Genomic DNA, 17,030 nt, shown 5'->3' on the forward strand with positions numbered 1-17,030 from the left:
AGGGAGGGGTGTTTCCGACTCATGTCACTTGTCAGCCTCGGTAGACAGGGCTGGACCGAGCTGATGCGCTCCTCGATACACAGTGCCACTCGACTTAGTCAGTCCCCGAGCCGACACACACGGCTTGGTGAGCTCAAGACGCAGGGCTAGGAAACTGACGGGAAGCTTTATAGCATAGTGAAAACTGGGAAGTAGGAGTTACTTTGAATATTTGAGAACTTTTTCATAAGTCGACTATTAATACATCATTGCTAGGGCGTCTTTTCATGTTAGGGAGTGCAAGAAAAGGTATCGATTTTTTCAGATAGGTAATTTGGTCTTTGCACTGTGGTGCGCCTTCAATGCCTCTAACGTCGCCATGTAGTCCCAATAAATGTACAATAGCCGTTTTCACGACGGGCTATCCGGCGAATGGACCTGATTTGACCAAATCTGCACCTAGTTTCTTTTACAGCAAATATCATCATTTTATGGATTTATTTCAGTGTTTTAATCGATGATGCTCTCTGATAATATGACAAAGCACTAAGCAGGCATATAAGCAATTAGTGCAACCCTAGCTGATAGCTGCTAAGAGACACACTGAACCTGATTTGACCAAATCTGCACCTAATCTGCACCAGATGTGCACCAAATGTGTACCAGATGGCCGTCGTGAAAACGGCTAATACCTGCCCATTCTCTGACCCATATAGGACGTATCTCTCTCATCACCTCTCCGTGTGTGGCCGCGGTGTAACCCTCTGCCGCCGTCACAGGTCTGTCGTCTGAGCCGCGGCCCGTGGTCACCACCCCCAAACCGACCACCACGACCACACCCAAGCCTCAGTGCTGCGCGTGCCCGGCCGAGGGCGCCCCTCCGGAGACAGGCGGGCCGACCATCGACCAGCGGAAAACCACCGACCAGATCTACTTCGAGAACCTGCTGCAAAACTCCATCTTCGTGCGGAGGTCGTCCAAACGCAAGGCGGGCACCAGCACTGTGTGAGTAGCGCTGGGGCATTGGAGTGTCAGGATACTTGATGCCTCGACTGATCGCTGAATGGAACGTTTTGAGGCGAGACATGATATTATATATAACTTATATTGAGAAGCTTGAAAAACTACAAAAGCGTGTAGTAAGAATGATTGATGGACAAGACAGATTTGCCCACACTGCACCCATTTTTAAGAAGCTGAAGATCCTTCGTCTGAGAGACATGGGCAAGCTACAAATGATGCTATTGATGCATAAAAAGTTGAATGGTACTTTGCCCACGCCTCTTGACGAACTTTTTACTGTTTTTGAACCGCTCCGAACCACCCGTTCACTTCATCACTTCCAGGAAACATTTACACACAAATTATACTGTACGCACACAGTACGTTGGGCTGGACCCAGGCTTTGGAACCAAGTTATGGGGCCAAAGTTCCCAAACCTACGAGACGTTCCAACCTCCAAGAGACTTATCAAAGGTCTCTTAAAACAATTTTTCTTTGATTCTTACTGAACTGACACAATTGACCACGCATTTTATATTACAATAACTTTATACATTTTCATGCTGTCACAGTTCACCCCCGCACTGTTTTTGTCTGTATATTTGTATACAATGTGATAAAATGAAGGAGACCCATAATGCCACTGCGTGTTTACAATAACATAGGTATTATGCATATATACCTAAACCAGAGCGAGAGGTGGTCTACTTCGATGAATCGTTATCTCACTATGTCATCATTGTATTTTGACCTCTTTAATGTATTTGTGCTTTCCATTTTTTTTTCTTTAGTTACGCTACCGTGTATTTTCCTTATATCTTTTTCGTGGAGTCACTCATGTATGTGTTGTGTTCGCATTCTCGAATTCATGTTTGTAACAACATGATATATTTCGACCGCTTATAAACTACGTAACAATACGTAACACTTCAAATAACGCCCTGACGTTTGCCCGCTGATTTGAGTTCGCTGAGCAACAAGCTTGCTTAGCTCGGCGGCTCTTTTCAGTGGGCATTTGACTCTGCCGAACCCAGACCAGATACTGTCCCCCCCCCGCAAAAATGTGTGAATGCGCTGCACGATTAACCTAACTAACCGATGGAATGACTGATCCTTTGGCTTATTCTTAAATGGGAAGGTGTAGTGGTCAGTCAAGCTACATTTAGCCTTGACTTCTTTGCTTCTCTTTTAAGCCATATACCATACTAACAAGGGCCTTACCGCGCTTATTCCAGCTTTGATTTTGTTTTCTTCATTCTCCTAGCAGGGAGTGTCGCGACTTGATGTATTATGTTTCGGGGTGGTGTTAACGTAAGGTTCTATGTGTCGCGCGGGTCAGTGGGTGGACACTCCTGGTCGTCTATTCATGGGCGGCGGCTTAAAAAAAAAAAAAAAAATATCCGTTGATGAATTTGAATATGCTCTCACAGTCTTCTACTTGGTCCAGGTTGAGCGGATCCTTTGCGATGGGAGTAGACGTTTGATGCTGATTTCTTGGAAACTGACTTGGTCTTCATTCTTACGACAAGCAGATGCTTCACTTATAATTTATTCATGTTTTTGTCATATACTTCACAAAAGCTATACACATGTAAGAAAATAATAGCTAGACCTTTTCCCATCGCAGCCAGTCGGTGTTCGTGCCGACTTTCCGGGCGTCATTTCACTGGGTGTACCCTCGACCCGTTCCGTTTCAGCCCGACGGGTCGCCGCCGGCGGAGCATTGACGGCGAGCCACTGGCCAACAACATCACCATCGGCAACACCAGCGTGCACCAGGACGGAGAGGGGCGCACCAACGCCACCAACGTCACCGGGCCCTGCGTCGACCGACAGGGAGGTGCGTGTAGCTGACAAGGGATGGTGGGCGTACCTGACAGGATAGTGAGCGTACTGACAGTGGGCGTTGGTTGTACTGACAGTGGGCGGTGGGCGTTGGGTGTACTGACAGTGGGCGTTGGGTGTACTGACAGTGGGCGGTGGGCGTACTGACAGTGGGCGGTGGGCGTACTGACAGTGGGCGGTGGGCGTTGGGGGTACTGACAGTTGGCGGTGGGCGTTGGGTGTACTGACGGTGGGCGGTGGGTGTACTGACAGTGGGCGGTGGGTGTGCTGACAGTGGGCGGTGGGCGTACTGACAGTGGGCGGTGGGCGTTGGGTATACCGACATTGGGCGGTGGGCGTACTGACAGTGGGCGTTGGGTGTACTGACGGTGGGCGGTGGCCGGTGGGCGTACTGACAGTGGGCGTTGGGTGTACTGACGGTGGGCGGTGGACGTACTGACACACCGAGTACTGGGCGTGCGGACGGCGCGAGGTGTGGTTAGCGGGTGCTGGGCACTGATGGTGGGATGCACTCAGGACAGAGCGGAGCGCACGATTGTTGGCTGTGGCATTCCGTCTGGCGTGTTGTGTGTGACTCTCGGCCGTCCGCGGCACCCCGGTCTCACCTCCCCTCCTCACTGTGTCGTGTCGCCGCCAGCCTGGTGTAAAAAGTACCAGATCCGTCTGCCAGCCAACGAGACCAAGAACAGCACCGTTCTGCACGAGCTGCGCCACTTTGCCGAGTACACAGTGAAGGTGCGCGCGTGCCAGAACCCCAACAGCAGCGGAGAGCGACTCTGCAGCCACTACACGATCGCCAGCAAGAAGACCAGGAGCAATCGTGAGTGCTGGGAACGGGGAGCGATGCGCTAGGGTGACAGGACGTGTAGATGCGCTAAACACTAAACGCTTCAGTTGGGTAATTGATTTAGTGATTACTCATTGAGTCGGTGCATTTCGTTGCTTCTTTATTTCGCTCACTCATGCCATTCTCCCCCATGATCTCACCTTTTACCTACCGTCCGCCCGCTCGGTTGATCTTTCTTTCCGCCTTCCCTCCGTCGGTCCCACGTCTTTTCTGTCTGTCGTTCCTACGCTCTCCCTCTCCGCCTTCTGATTCTCCGCCGTCCCCCGTCCATCCGCCTACCCGACTGACGCCCCTCGTCGCCCCTGCAGCGGCCGCCGACGCGCTGCAGCGACCGCCGACCATCTCTAACCACACTGTGGGCGGTCACGTGACCCTCAACTGGATGGACCCGCCCGACCCGAACGGCGGATCGGTGCTCAGCTACGTCATCTACACACAGCGCATGGACGACGAGCGCGTCAAGGTGGGGATGACAGGGGTAGAGACAGTGGGTGGGACACGTCTGTGTTGTTAGAAAGACGTAGCCACATTGTTTTAACTCTTCTTGGTCTGGAAATTCCTCTTTGTTACATACATATTTGATGTCCTTGTTTTGTCGTTCATTTCTTCTTGATGGCGTACACTATGTATTATGTAATATAACTTGTAATTTGTAATAGAACTATAGCTTGTATAATTTGTTAGATAATTTGTGCACGCTTATGCAATTTTGCATCGGGCTGTTGGTTCATCATTTGCGCGGCCAGCACCTCAATTGGCATGGGCATGTCGGTCGTACTACCCCCATCTGAGAGTGTCCACTGGGCAGTGTTTTATGTATGCTGCTTACCAGTCTCCTCTCGACTGACACTCTTCCCTTCCCCTTTCACGTGCCGCAGGACCCCACCATGATTCGCAAGTGTGACCTGATCAAGTGCAAGAGCCCGCCGTGTGAGCGTAAACACGAGGTGCAGCTGTCGCCGGGTAACAACAGTCTGCGCGTGCAGGCGGTGACGGCCGCCGGCCACGGCCCGTTCTCCGAGCCCGTCTTCTGGGTGGTGGAGGTGAGCGGACCGGAGCGGCCGCCGCGCGGGGTGCTCTTTATTCGGGGCCGGCTTCGCGTTTTGCTAACGTCTTGTGAGCGATCTTTTCGTGGACCTCTCTTATCACTTGTGGGGCTGGGTAGTGATTTACTGATAAGCTGCTTCAAATAACATCGCCCCAAAACGTTGTGTGACGTACACTATTTGATCCGATTTGTGGTAGCCGCACCTGGCACGCCGCGGCTGACCCATAGCTACAAATGCCGATCGCTCTTTTGTTGACGGGAAGGCGTCTGACACTGTTGCAGCTCTGTGATCAATGCTCTGTTGCCGGGCACGTGCTAGTGCCCTGTCGAATCTGACCTGACCTGACCCAACCTCCTCAGGCTCCACACGGCGCCCTCTCGGCCAACACGATCGTCGGCATTGTGCTGGGCCTGCTGTGTGTCCTGATCCTCTGCTCGGTAGCCGTCATAGTCGTCTACAAGCGGGTCGCCAAGCAGTCGATCGACAACATCTACACCTCGTGGAACCCCTACTACGGTGGGTGTGCCGATCTAGTTTCCATTGCTCGGAAATCAGAGACGCATTTTTTCTCAAGACTGATGGCTCAACATCGGGATGCAATGGTAGCACTGGCAGTCCTTCATGTTACTGCACAGATTTGTAACAAATCGAGGCCATTTTAAAATTAAGTAGCCACCATCTCTCTCCTGTCATTCTGCAACATTTTCTGCTTAACGTTATAGGCTGCCGCATCAGCTCCATTCGGTACTTGTGGCTACTGAGACGTTACGCTTCTCTGCCGGTCTGACCTGACCTCTGCCCCGCCCGCTGTCCCCAGGCGGCCAGATCTCGTACCAGCCGGACGACTGGGAGGTGGACATCGAGAAGGTCCACTTCGACCACGTCATCGGCAAGGGCTCGTTCGGCAGCGTGTACGAGGGCACGGCGCTGCTGAGGATGTCGCGCGACGGGCCTGACGACACCGAGCACATGTGTCGCGTCGCCATCAAGACGCTGCTGGAGGACGCCAGCATGTACGACCGTCAGGCGTTCCTGTCGGAGGCCAGCCTTATGAAGTGAGTCCGAGGAACTGGACCGGGTGGGATGGGGCGATAGCGCTGGGTTTAAATGGTTTTGAAGCATAATTTGAAGTCGACTGTTTGGTGTGTCACAAATCTGCCCACATTGTAATGGCCTACGTCTGTGGCAGCCCGCAATATCGATTAATCGCCGCCGCCGGCTCGTGTGTAGCTGCGTAGTTCACGGTGTTTTTATTGTAGTTTGTGTTCGGGGACTGCCTGGCAATCGATCGATCCCGGACTGCTCGCCGAGCTGGGTGGTGTTGTTTGACTTTCCACTGAACTGTGTCTACTCGCCGAATATATCGTGTGTGGGATCCGCGGATGGTATAAACTGGTCTGAGTTGGCGATGTGAGATGCCGGTGTCTGCTCGTCCAGAACGTGAGCGCTCCGTCTCCAAGCCCAGCCGCGAGTGGCCCATCCCCACCCGTCCGCTGACGGCGCCCCCTCCGTGCCGCGCAGGGGTTTCAACTGCTACCACGTGGTGCGTCTGATGGGCATCGTGTCCAACATGAACACCAAGTCGTCGGACAGCATCCCGCGGCCTCCGTTCGTCATCATGGAGCTGATGTCGCGCGGCGACCTCAAGTCGTACCTGCGCAGCATGCGGCCGGAGGATGACGGCGTCTCCGTACCCGAACACTGCCCAGTGCTGCCGGTAAGGCTTTATCACTGTCCCGTGCTGCCGGTAAGGGTATATCACTGTCCCGTGCTGCCGGTAAGGCTTCATCACTGTCCCGTGCTGCTGGTAAGGGTATATCATTGCCTCGTACTGCCAGTGAGAATTTACCACTGTCCCGTCCCGCTGAATGACCGACCGATCTTCACCCCAGTCGCCTGACACCATTATACTCTCTGCCGACGTCTCTACCTGGCAGCCAGCAGTTTGACCGTCACTATTCTTTCTGATCTTTCAATCGGCACGACTCCTCTACTTCAGACGTCAGCCAATCTCCCCCGTTCACATCTCGGCTACTCCCGGATCTATTCAGTTTTCATCGCTCTTGTAAGTCACACCACCTACTCAAAAGTGACCCGAACTGCCCTGACCCAGCCGTGACCTGACCACTCCCCTGTGTTCCACAGCACATCTACCAGATGGCGATTCAGATTGCCGATGGTATGGCGTACCTGACCCAGATGAACTCCGTGCACCGCGACCTGGCGGCGCGAAACTGCATGGTCACGGAGGACATGACCATCAAAATCGGCGACTTTGGCATGACCAGGCACCTCTACGAGAAGAACTACTACAAAAAGGGTACGTGCAGCGTGAACCTGTGTAGTATCGGTGGTGAATTTCGGTATAGCTGGCGTCTCTTCACTCGTGGTAAATGTCGAGGTTCATGTTCGGTTAATCGCCTTTTGACTCGTGCCTTGACGTCAAAAAGTAGTTTGTACCTGTCATGGTAATACATCCGGGTAGCGGCATGTGCATTGTGCAGCTCGCTTCGCTTCACCCAGGGTGGTGTTGGTCTGCCTTTGGCTGTAAAACTGCCTGACCGTCGTCGATCGGTCGGGTACATGAATCTGAGTCTAACTGTGGCTGTCCGTGTCCCCAGGCGGCAAGGGCCTGCTGCCGGTGCGATGGATGGGCCCCGAGTCGCTGCGAGACGGCCGGTTCACCTCGCAGAGCGACGTCTGGAGTTTCGGCGTGGTGCTCTGGGAGATGTGCACGTACGCCGCCCAGCCGTACCAGGGACTCACCAACGAGGAGGTCATCCACCACGTGCTCACGCGCAACCGGATGGCGCGGCCGGCCAACTGTCCGGAGCGGCTCTACGAGCTCATGTACCGGTGCTGGGAGTACCGGCCCGACGACCGGCCCACCTTCATCAAGCTGGTCCAGGAGCTGCTGAACTACGACATTGGCGACGAGTTCGCCAAGCACAGCTTCTACCACACGCAGTGGCCGCAGATGGTGGCCGAGGCGGAGGCGCGCGAGGAGGCCGAGCCCACGGTGCTGACGCCGCTCACCCACGGCCTGTCAGACGCGCCCGTCGGCCTGGGCCGCCGGCCGCGCATCGCCGAGGCCGAGGACCTCAGTGACGAGGAGTGTGAGATGGAGGTGCGCGCGCGGCCGGCGGCGCGCCAGCCGCGCCCGCTGGCCGACCCCGAGGCGGCCAACTACGCCGAGTTTGAGGAGATGCGCCGCAACGGCGGCCACGGCTCGCTCTCGTCGGCCGAGAACAGCAAGGCGCACAGCCTGCAGTTCTCCTCGAGCGACGGCAGCAAGGGCAGCAAGGCCAGCAACGGCAGTGCGCGGAACGGTTACATTGCCGGCGGCGGCCTGAGTCACGTGCAGAGGACTGCCGAGTGCTAGTGGACGGCGCGCGCGTGTGTGTGACGAGTTCGTTGTTTTGAGTACAAACCTCACTGAAGCTCCAATAGCTTATTGAATAGTGCTTGTTTTTTTTTTTACAGCTACCTCGTACGTTTTGTCCAGGGACCATTCGTGAGAGCTATAAGAAAAGATCTATGTAGCCGAATTTGTCTGAGTTTTCGACATATCCTGAACTGGAGCGGCGCATGTCGGGCCCCGAGCCGGTGTCCGGTGCGCCGGCGCCCCAGTCCGCTGCGACCAGTGCTCTCCTAATTTGCTCATCATAGGAATGCCGAACTAGTCACCGAGTCCTCACGACGGCGGCCGCGTGTCGGGCCGGGCGCCGCGTGGTGTGGCGCGCGGCACACACCCACACACGAGACACACCGACCCGTTCAGTTCCTGTGACTGTGCCAAACGAGCCTGGCGACCGACCGCGCGCGCCGCCGCCGCCCCGCTCCGCCCGTCTGTCTGTCCGTCTCTGGCCCCTCTCTCGGTTGTGAATCGGCCTGCTCTCCGTTCGGTCCCGGCGCTGCTCCGTTGCGTGTGTTGCCGCCCGTGTCGTGCTTTTGTATTCGTTTAGCTGTGGGCTGCCAGTCAGGCGGGCCGAAGTCTGTCGCCGTGCTGCGCCGTGCCGCGCCGCGCGGCATAGAGACCACGTTGTGATGTACATTTGCTGGCGTCATTTGCGGCGCGCCTGTGTGCGCCACTGAGTGTCGCGCCGTCGCCGAACGCTGCCGCGCCACCTTCCGTACTCATCTTCAGTGTTCAGTGTGGAGAGGCCCGGCGCGGGTCTGTGTAGTGTCCATCCATGGCGCGCGCCGCCGCCGCCGCCGCCGCCGACCGTCACCGTCACAGTAGATGTGCTAAACTGAACTCGCGAGTGAGGGCGCGCGTGGTCGGCCGGCCGGCGCGCCGCGCCCCGGCGGCCGGCCGGCGCGGCGGCGCGACGGTTCCCAGTGCGTGGCCGTGGTCGGCTGCCTCATCCTGTGTCGACATCCGGCAGCTAACGACACGAGAGCGCAGTCCATATTTAACTTGTATTTGGTAAGCAAACGGGTAAATATATACGGCACTCGTCCGTCTAACGGAGTGGGCGAGTTTGATGGGCGGCTGACCGGCCCCGCTCGGGCTAATGTCCAGTGCCCTGTGCCACGGATCTCTGGCCGGCCGGGGTTTGGTGATGGCTCGGTGATCACGACACGAGCGGCGGCGACTGCGACGGTCCGCGCCGGGAGCCGAGCGGCGGCAGGCTGGTGGATCCCTGTAATGATTTTCCCTGACCCAGCGACGCCATGAGGGTAGTTGTTATGCATGTAGTTTGGTAACATTACGAACGATTTCTTCAGAGACGGCCTAAATATTCAATTAATTAAAAGCAACATGCAGTGCTCTCAGCAACCGCCGGACCTATGCCAGACGGTCAAGATGCGACACTAAGTTTATTTTCGCAGTCAGGTGTCTCCTTTACAACCTACTTTGCGCCGGTGTAAGCCTTTGTATCCTACGATAACCAGATCCTACGTGGCACCTGAACACCTTTTGAACAGGGCCTGTGGTTTAGAATTGAGACGATGCTCGGCACCCGAATTTTATCCGGCATGACTTTGGGCTATTGATGTTCGACAGTAATTACGTGACCAGCAGACGGCAGTTATGTACAGGCCATGTACAGGCAATACGAGTTCGGTCCATATTCTGTATTGGGTGACATACACGACGATCGGACACAACGGCTATGGGATATGACGAGGAAACCACCCATATCCGAGCAACACTGCCAAACGTACCCCGGCTCCGCCCATGACTAGGTGGCAATGCCGCCAACACAAATATATGATCCAAATGACAGAACAAAATAAGAGTCATCCATGTAAGCACTTCTTTATGGGACGTGATCAGCTGAGCTAATAAAAACACAAACAAATATTCAGACTATTTTCACAAAATAACGGTACAACACTACACAGGTAGGTAGTCATATTGAAGCAGTAACAAACACATATAAGCCGTATAATCGATCGGCAAATGAATCAGCTTGCAAAGGCAAATCTCATTATTGAAGACTAAAACAGATGGCTCGTCTTGACGAAATCGTAACAAAATTAATCTCAGTCATTATTGCATAAAAAATACAAACAAGAACACCTATACATGACAATTGACATACGATGATGCATGATCGAGACGAACTCTTGAAATGACAGCCTTGTGAGCTCGCCCTGAGCTTCGGGCGAGCAGCTCTCGCCAGCTGGGCAGCTGCTCTGTTCCCTCGGGCCCAGCTGTTCCACCAGCCGCTCGGCTTTCCCATGGATGCAGCTGCCGCTCCCCTGGTCCGTCCTGTTCCCCTCGGCTCACAGCGCCCTTCCAGCGGCCACAGCGGCTCTCTCCGGTCGGACCGGCAGTCCGCCTCTCGGCGGCCTCCGCCCGCGCTCGGCGGCGCCCTCCGCCCGCGCGCGGCGGCGCCCATCACCGTTTGCCGTTACGGTAGCGTTTGCGCGCCTGCGCCTTGGTGAACTTGTGGTGCCGGGCGGCCGGCTGTTCGGCGGCCGCGTCCTCCCCGTCGGCGCCGGCGGCGGCCGGGTCGCCTCCGTTGGTGGCCGGGTCGCCGCCGAGCAGGTCCAGCGGCGGCTGCAACAGCGAGCGTCTCTGGCCGGCCAGGTACAGCCGGTACCCCTTGCAGAGACCGTACCCGGCGCCGGCCACCAGCAGTACCAGCATTATCTGCGCCACCGGGTGCTGCAGCACGGAAAGGCAGAACCGGGTCAGAGCCTACCAGTTACACCACACACATGACAGAACATGCAGATAAATATCGGGCACACAAATACAGAGAACAACCTGGCACACGCGACACACAGCTAACGTCTACCACTTCGCGCCAAGTAACGAACATCCACGTGGCCAGAAATTTGACGGAGTATGAGCCGAAGGTGGACATCTCACGCCTGGGTGATATCTCACAACGTGTGTGTTGTGTGTCTTTCCGCGTGGGTGCCATCTTACAAGGTAAGCGCTGGTGACATATTCTCACAACGTGAGCGCGGGTACCTCACGGCGTGAGCGTGACATCTCACCGTGACCGTGAACGTGGGTGACATCTCACCGTGAGCGTATGTGCGACCTCACCGTGAGTGTTGGTGAGGCAGTGAGCAGCAGGTCGGCGAGCACCAGCAGCACTCCCAGCACGATACCGGCGCCGGCGCCCAGGTACGGCAGCTGCCGGTCACCTGAGGACACCGCCGCCGTCACTGGTCAGAAAACAAGCCGAGCTGCCACGACAGCGTGAAGGGATTCGTGACGAGCGATGTGGATGAGAACATGAATAATATATGAGTACAGTCATCAGCGTGATGTGAAAACAGTGCCGAGCAACTGAGAGAAGGTTGGTTTTCCATTGCATGATTGCGCACGTGTCGCCAATGGAGGTCTGTCCGAGCAGCGACACATTTCGGACGCGCCGCGGCGGTACATACCGGCGCGCTGGGCCCTTGCCGACGTGGTGGCCGTCTGTATGGCCGTCAGCAGGGCCGGGTCGTGCGGCTGCAGGGCCAGCGCCTGCGTGAACGAGATGCACGCGTCCGAGAAGAAGCCAGCGGCCATCTCCACCTGGCCCTGCCGGTAGTAGCCCTGCAACCGGAGCGCAGCACGTGCTCAGGGGCTGGGAGGGTGGGAGTCTCACTGATAGAAAACTGACAAAACAGGCGCATGCAGTCAATTCAGACAAAAAAAAACTTATATGAATGGGTAGTAGATGGGTAACACTCAAACTATCAAGCACCCATCACACACCAAACATTTAAGCAGCACAGCTATTAGCCTATTTTTACAGAGCAAGGCAGTCTTGAGCTGTGATATTTTGTTTGCCAGGGACACCTACCTTTGGCCACTTTGGCTCCAGCTGGATTGCCCTCCTGGCATCCTCCAGGGCCAGATAGTGCTGGTCCAGCTTCAACAGCACATGACTCCTGTTGCTGTACAAAAGGTGGTTTCTGGGCTCACGCTTGATGGCATGAGAGTAGTGGAGCAATGCCTCATGAAATTTGCCCTCCTTCAGGCATGCATTGCCCCTCTCCTTTAGCTCCAGGGCCTGGGAAGGCAGACAGCTCATGAGTCATGATTCATCAGCATACTGACACTATGCACTCACTCCCATTGGTCAAGCAAGTCATCATATATATGATTACCCACACAGACAGCCATTTCAGCACATCTAATCAATTAGTTATCAAAAGCAGCTGACAACTGCAACTGACAATTTTTGTCAACATGTCTGATGTCACATAGTTTGTGATGTTAAGCACTTTGTATCATTGGTAGAATCAATCAGTTTTTCGTGCTCAATGCTCATCACATCACATTGACAGAAAATCCACACCTCTCACCAAGCCTGTCAGGTCACAAGCAGGACAGTTTGCTTACCTCTGCCATGCTTCAGTGAAAGTCAGTGAAGGAATCAACAAATTAATATATGATGATCTTTCAATATGAAGCAAATATTCTTTTATAAATCATTCATTCATACAGCCATGATTCCTGAAAACACAAAGGAATTGGGATACTCATGAATGTTAAGACTCAAACAGAAAATAAGTAGGTACAATTTTTTCTCTGACTTTCTTAACCATACCACGATCTGCAGTCTACCAAGCTGACTCAACAGACAATGGCATGGTACAAAAATAGACAATATTCAGTAGATCCACCCAGGACTAGAAAAAAGACACTGTGAAGTCAGAAGTGTGAGAGAACTGCATCATATATGGACAGTATATGAGTATGACACATTAAGCCCACGGTATTCGTAGAGCAGATGTCACATGAAGGTTTTCAGACCAAGGAGAGATGCTATATATGCCTGGAGTCTGGAGATCCTTCTTTCAAACAAAACCAGCTTAATCAAGCCTGACCTAACCTAACCTACAACCTATATGCTACAACCTAAAAACTAAAAATAACCTCCCTGTAAACCCCAAAAATAACAACCTGTTTTTGCCAGTCCCATAGCTCAAGCTCAGTTGGTAGAGCATTGGACTCCATGTGGTGAGAGCAAACGTTCCCAGTTATAACAGTATGGGTTTGAAGTGCGATGGGCGCTTGACATTTAGGGGCCTCCTGACAAGTATGGTTGCAGTTGGTGGCAGGCTGTAGCCAGGTGAAGTCGGTGAGGGCCGAGGGGGATGGCCTAGGTGCTAGGATATCAATATAACCTAGGTAATAAGTGAAGCAAGCATTACCTGAGCATTATTAGGGCCATTTAGATGCTAGGTTTGGTAAAACAGTGCTTGATTTGCGCTTTTTGCTATTTCAGTTGGTGACATACCAGGGAAATAAGCTAAAATTAGAGCACTCTATTTATTGCTCCTGCCCCATGTTGAAGAGATACCCCTAAAAGCGTGATCTTTTATCGGCCCTTACGCAGCAAGGCAGTAATTCTCAGACCGGTGGATGGTATCAATAGAAAGAGAATGCGTCAAGGATTAACATGAATTAATTAAAATAACATTAAAATGTTAATTAAGCGTGGAAATTAGTCCCAAACATAAGCTAATTATTGCTCCTACCTCGGCGACGGCGCTCCCCGCAGTCGGCGGAGAAGCTAAAATAAAAGCCACCATCCTCCTCCGTAAGTCAATTTTAGAGCGGCTGAGTGGGCCGATGCGGGGCCACCAAACTGAGGTGAGACGTGGCTAGTAATTGCAAACCGCCATAGAAATCAATATCTTAAGACGTACAATATGGGATGATTACTCTGAAGCTGGAGTGAAAGCATGAGTAGATTGCAAGAAACGAAATGCATAGATTGGTTGAATTATGTACAATAGGCACAGCTCAGATGAAGCCATTTCTATGATGTTGACATATGACATAACCCTTCCTCTCCTCACCTATGACCTAAGTGCATTGGCAGTTACCGGCATAGTTTTTGAGCACGAGTGCAATTCGCCATCGGACCGCAATACATGTTGCTAGGCTGCTGCAATTACAACGAACATACGAATACTGCCTTCACTTGTAGACGTTTGTTTTTTAGGCGGTCTTTGACGTGCAAGGGGGCATACCTGTCGACAACTTGAGTTTCTCCGAATTTCAAAAACTCCCAGAATTTCAATTCCTTATGCACTGTTGTAGGTACAGCTATGTTCACAAGTTTTCGTTTCCTCCTGTTCTAAAAAGGATGATATTCGTCGATTTCGTGCGTCGCTGATAGGAGGGTGCGTTTAATAATTAGGCCCAACGCTTTCTGCATCCGCGAGTACCTTCAAAAGGGAAACACAGTTTCCATTTATTACACTATGGGACATGTGACAAAATGACCACTGGAACACGCATGAAACGGAGCTCATATTCCTAAAAATGTCTACAATCACTTCTTTTCTGACACTATTAGCAAATACCATCTCAAGTTAGGTGGTTGACAGACAGTCAATGGAGATCTGGGGAGACTGAGTGATGCCAATTCACCACTTAACTGATAATGAGGGCCGAGGGAAGAGAAACATGCAACATGCACAACTGACAACTTGACAAGTGACAAAACACTACCACTATTGCGCAGTGCACAACCAAATTACAGCAGCCAGCCCAAAAAAATGCTTTTGGTGGCTAATTGCAAAACAAGTCACTAATAAATGTCTTAGTTGCAGCCGAACACTGCACAATAATCACACTGTTCACACATTGAGTGAGATGCCACAGGTGGTTTGAATCACACTTTGGTTCAACTGCAAATCTGAAGTGTTGTCATGAGGTTCATGCCTCCATGATCACAGCACTTTGGTTGTGGTTGACATAACACTTGTAGTCTGCAGAGTTCCACATGAACTGCAGACACCTCATCTGGTGGTCTTCATGTTGCTCAACTTCTTCAGGAGGCAAATGTCGACCACCCAGCGGAAGCATGGTCCTGCAGAAAAGAAAGGTAATGCATAAGGTACAAACATTATCTGCTGAAACAGCTCCTTCTGTTGGCTGTTATTAAACTTTTAACATAGGTAACATAACAACATGTATTCTATGTATATTACATTTGTTGAAGTAAAATACTGCCTGCTATTTCAAAACCAGAAAATGAAATTATATTGTGGCATAATTCACCTGCTCAGCTATCAGTATCAAATAAAAATTAATTTAATATTTGGCATATTCTATATAACACATTCATAGAATATTCTACTTCACGTCACAAGGACTCACAATCTTTCTGTTGGGTGTTTGATTGACGCATTAACTAAGTTTGTCTTAGGTTTTATTATTGCAAAAAAATTCATATTGCATTATTGTATCAAAATACTGCCAGCAATAACAAAACAAGAACATGAAATGCCAATGAGCAAGCCGCCTTTCCTTAAAATGGATTACTTTGAAAGGAATTTTAGTTTCTTTTAAGGAAAAGGAGAAATGATTATCAGGTAATTATCAGAAAACCACTCAACCAGCAAGTGGCTGGGTGGTTTCACAGCAAACATCAAGCCAAAACATATGCTTACATCTATCTAACAATTGAGCCATTTGACTACTACAAGGATATGTGAGCAAAATAAGAATCCAATTATCCAATGTTGACTTCCTTGCAAAGTTTATGCCTTATTTTATGAAAATGTGTCACTAGAATATGATACTTATCATCGAATATTATTTAATTTACGATTTATTTCGATCGGAATGCACATGGAGTCCCGCGCCATTTTCGTCGACGATGAATATGATCGTGTTTCATGAAGAGATAAGGGGTTTCAATGGTCTTTCAAAGCAATAATTTGATGCAAAAATTTGTAGGAAATAATATGAAGCTGGTTCAAATGGCCATCAACCATTTAAAACACCGAAAATACTCACAACTCCGTCCCGACGACCACGCAGCACCGCGCACGCCACACTACTGGCACAATGCCAAAACTGTTGTCACAGCGGAAATGTTTTTTTTTCTCGATTGCAATTGTGGAATTATTTATTAAACAGAAGATGATCTTTCCGAAAAACCGACTGATTTCATACACAGATGCATAGAAAATAAAAAAATCCCGGTAAGTTTATTTGTATTGTTTTGTCGATTTTGACATGCTCCTAGTTTGCAGCCATATTTCGATATGTTCTACAGGGAGTTCAGAATTATTTCAGGACCAATCTTTTCCTCATTCATTTTCCCGTCGATCATGAAATTTTTAGAGCGGAACAATTGGTTTCCAGGCGGTCCGAGCGGTTTTCGTGAGAAGGGTGCAAAAATCGGCGTCATTTTTAGAGCCTCGACAGGACCCTATGGGAGACGGTGAAGTAGCGGGAGCAATAAATAGAGTGCTCTAATTTTAGCTTATTTCCCTGGTGTGTCACCGACTGATTTAAAACTGCGTGGGTTGTCAACCAAGACGCAGTAGTGACATTTGCGCCACATAGTATGATAGTAATTATTACTTTACAGGGTATTACCGGAATAAATCACATGCATGCTACTACAATATTCTCGAATATAATAGCAGAACGACATATAAAATATATCCAAGGTCTATAAACAGGATTTTCACCGATAAATGAAGCCAAACCGCACCATCCCACACATTCGCCAAACAATTTGGCAGCTCTCAGTGATGTTTCACCACAGAGTTTTCCTTTACATAGGCATAAAGGAAAACTTTTTAAGATGAAGGTTTCTCTTCACGCCTCTTAGCTGACCCTCAGCTGAGACCATGAACTAAAGGAAAAAGGTTATACCCCGCGTTCGATGTCTCTCGGACGACGAAGATTCTACGTCCGGCCAATCCCGTTCAAGGCCAGGAGGGGCTCGGCTGCGGTTATGAAACGTGATTGGCCTGGCGACGTAGAATCTTTGTCGTACGAGAGACATCGAACGCGGGATAATGTTTACACGAGCTGTTTTCATTGTTCTAGCACGTCTACCAAAAAGTTACTGTCGAAAAACTGATGGCTT

At 51.3% G+C, this 17,030-nt stretch overlaps 2 protein-coding genes across 7 annotated transcripts in view; one reads left to right on the forward strand and one right to left on the reverse strand.

The window, feature by feature from the left end:
• LOC122366297 (insulin receptor-like) overlaps positions 1-8,262 on the forward strand; it is a 50,584-nt gene extending 42,322 nt beyond the window's left edge. For both annotated transcript variants that reach the window (XM_043338393.1, XM_043338394.1), the window contains 10 exons: positions 759-984; positions 2,679-2,821; positions 3,464-3,646; positions 3,982-4,136; positions 4,552-4,716; positions 5,082-5,238; positions 5,540-5,777; positions 6,244-6,439; positions 6,868-7,042; positions 7,344-8,262. In XM_043338393.1, coding sequence (XP_043194328.1) covers positions 759-984; positions 2,679-2,821; positions 3,464-3,646; positions 3,982-4,136; positions 4,552-4,716; positions 5,082-5,238; positions 5,540-5,777; positions 6,244-6,439; positions 6,868-7,042; positions 7,344-8,104 — 2,399 coding nt within the window. In that variant the 3' untranslated portion in view covers positions 8,105-8,262. The remainder of the gene's footprint in view (positions 1-758; positions 985-2,678; positions 2,822-3,463; positions 3,647-3,981; positions 4,137-4,551; positions 4,717-5,081; positions 5,239-5,539; positions 5,778-6,243; positions 6,440-6,867; positions 7,043-7,343) is intronic.
• A 1,527-nt stretch (positions 8,263-9,789) lies between these two features.
• Positions 9,790-16,688, reverse strand: LOC122366298 (hsp70-Hsp90 organizing protein-like). Of its 5 annotated transcripts, none has more exons than XM_043338397.1 (6): positions 16,650-16,688; positions 12,527-12,640; positions 11,985-12,194; positions 11,581-11,734; positions 11,234-11,334; positions 9,790-10,843 (listed from the first exon to the last, which is right to left on the reverse strand). In XM_043338397.1, the coding sequence occupies exons 2-6, from the start codon at positions 12,533-12,535 to the stop codon at positions 10,574-10,576; spliced, it is 744 nt and encodes a 247-aa protein (XP_043194332.1). In that variant the 5' UTR covers positions 12,536-12,640; positions 16,650-16,688; the 3' UTR covers positions 9,790-10,573. The 5 variants fall into 5 exon arrangements, with proteins under 5 accessions (XP_043194332.1, XP_043194334.1, XP_043194331.1 ...); XM_043338399.1 differs by having other exon boundaries at positions 16,627-16,685; XM_043338396.1 differs by lacking the exon at positions 16,650-16,688 and adding an exon at positions 13,669-13,737.
• Positions 16,689-17,030: the final 342 nt, after the last annotated feature.

The sequence above is a fragment of the Amphibalanus amphitrite genome, unplaced genomic scaffold, assembly GCF_019059575.1.
Source record: "Amphibalanus amphitrite isolate SeventyFive unplaced genomic scaffold, NRLGWU_Aamphi_draft 000795F_arrow, whole genome shotgun sequence".
In the NCBI taxonomy this organism is placed as follows: Eukaryota; Metazoa; Arthropoda; class Thecostraca; order Balanomorpha; family Balanidae; genus Amphibalanus; species Amphibalanus amphitrite.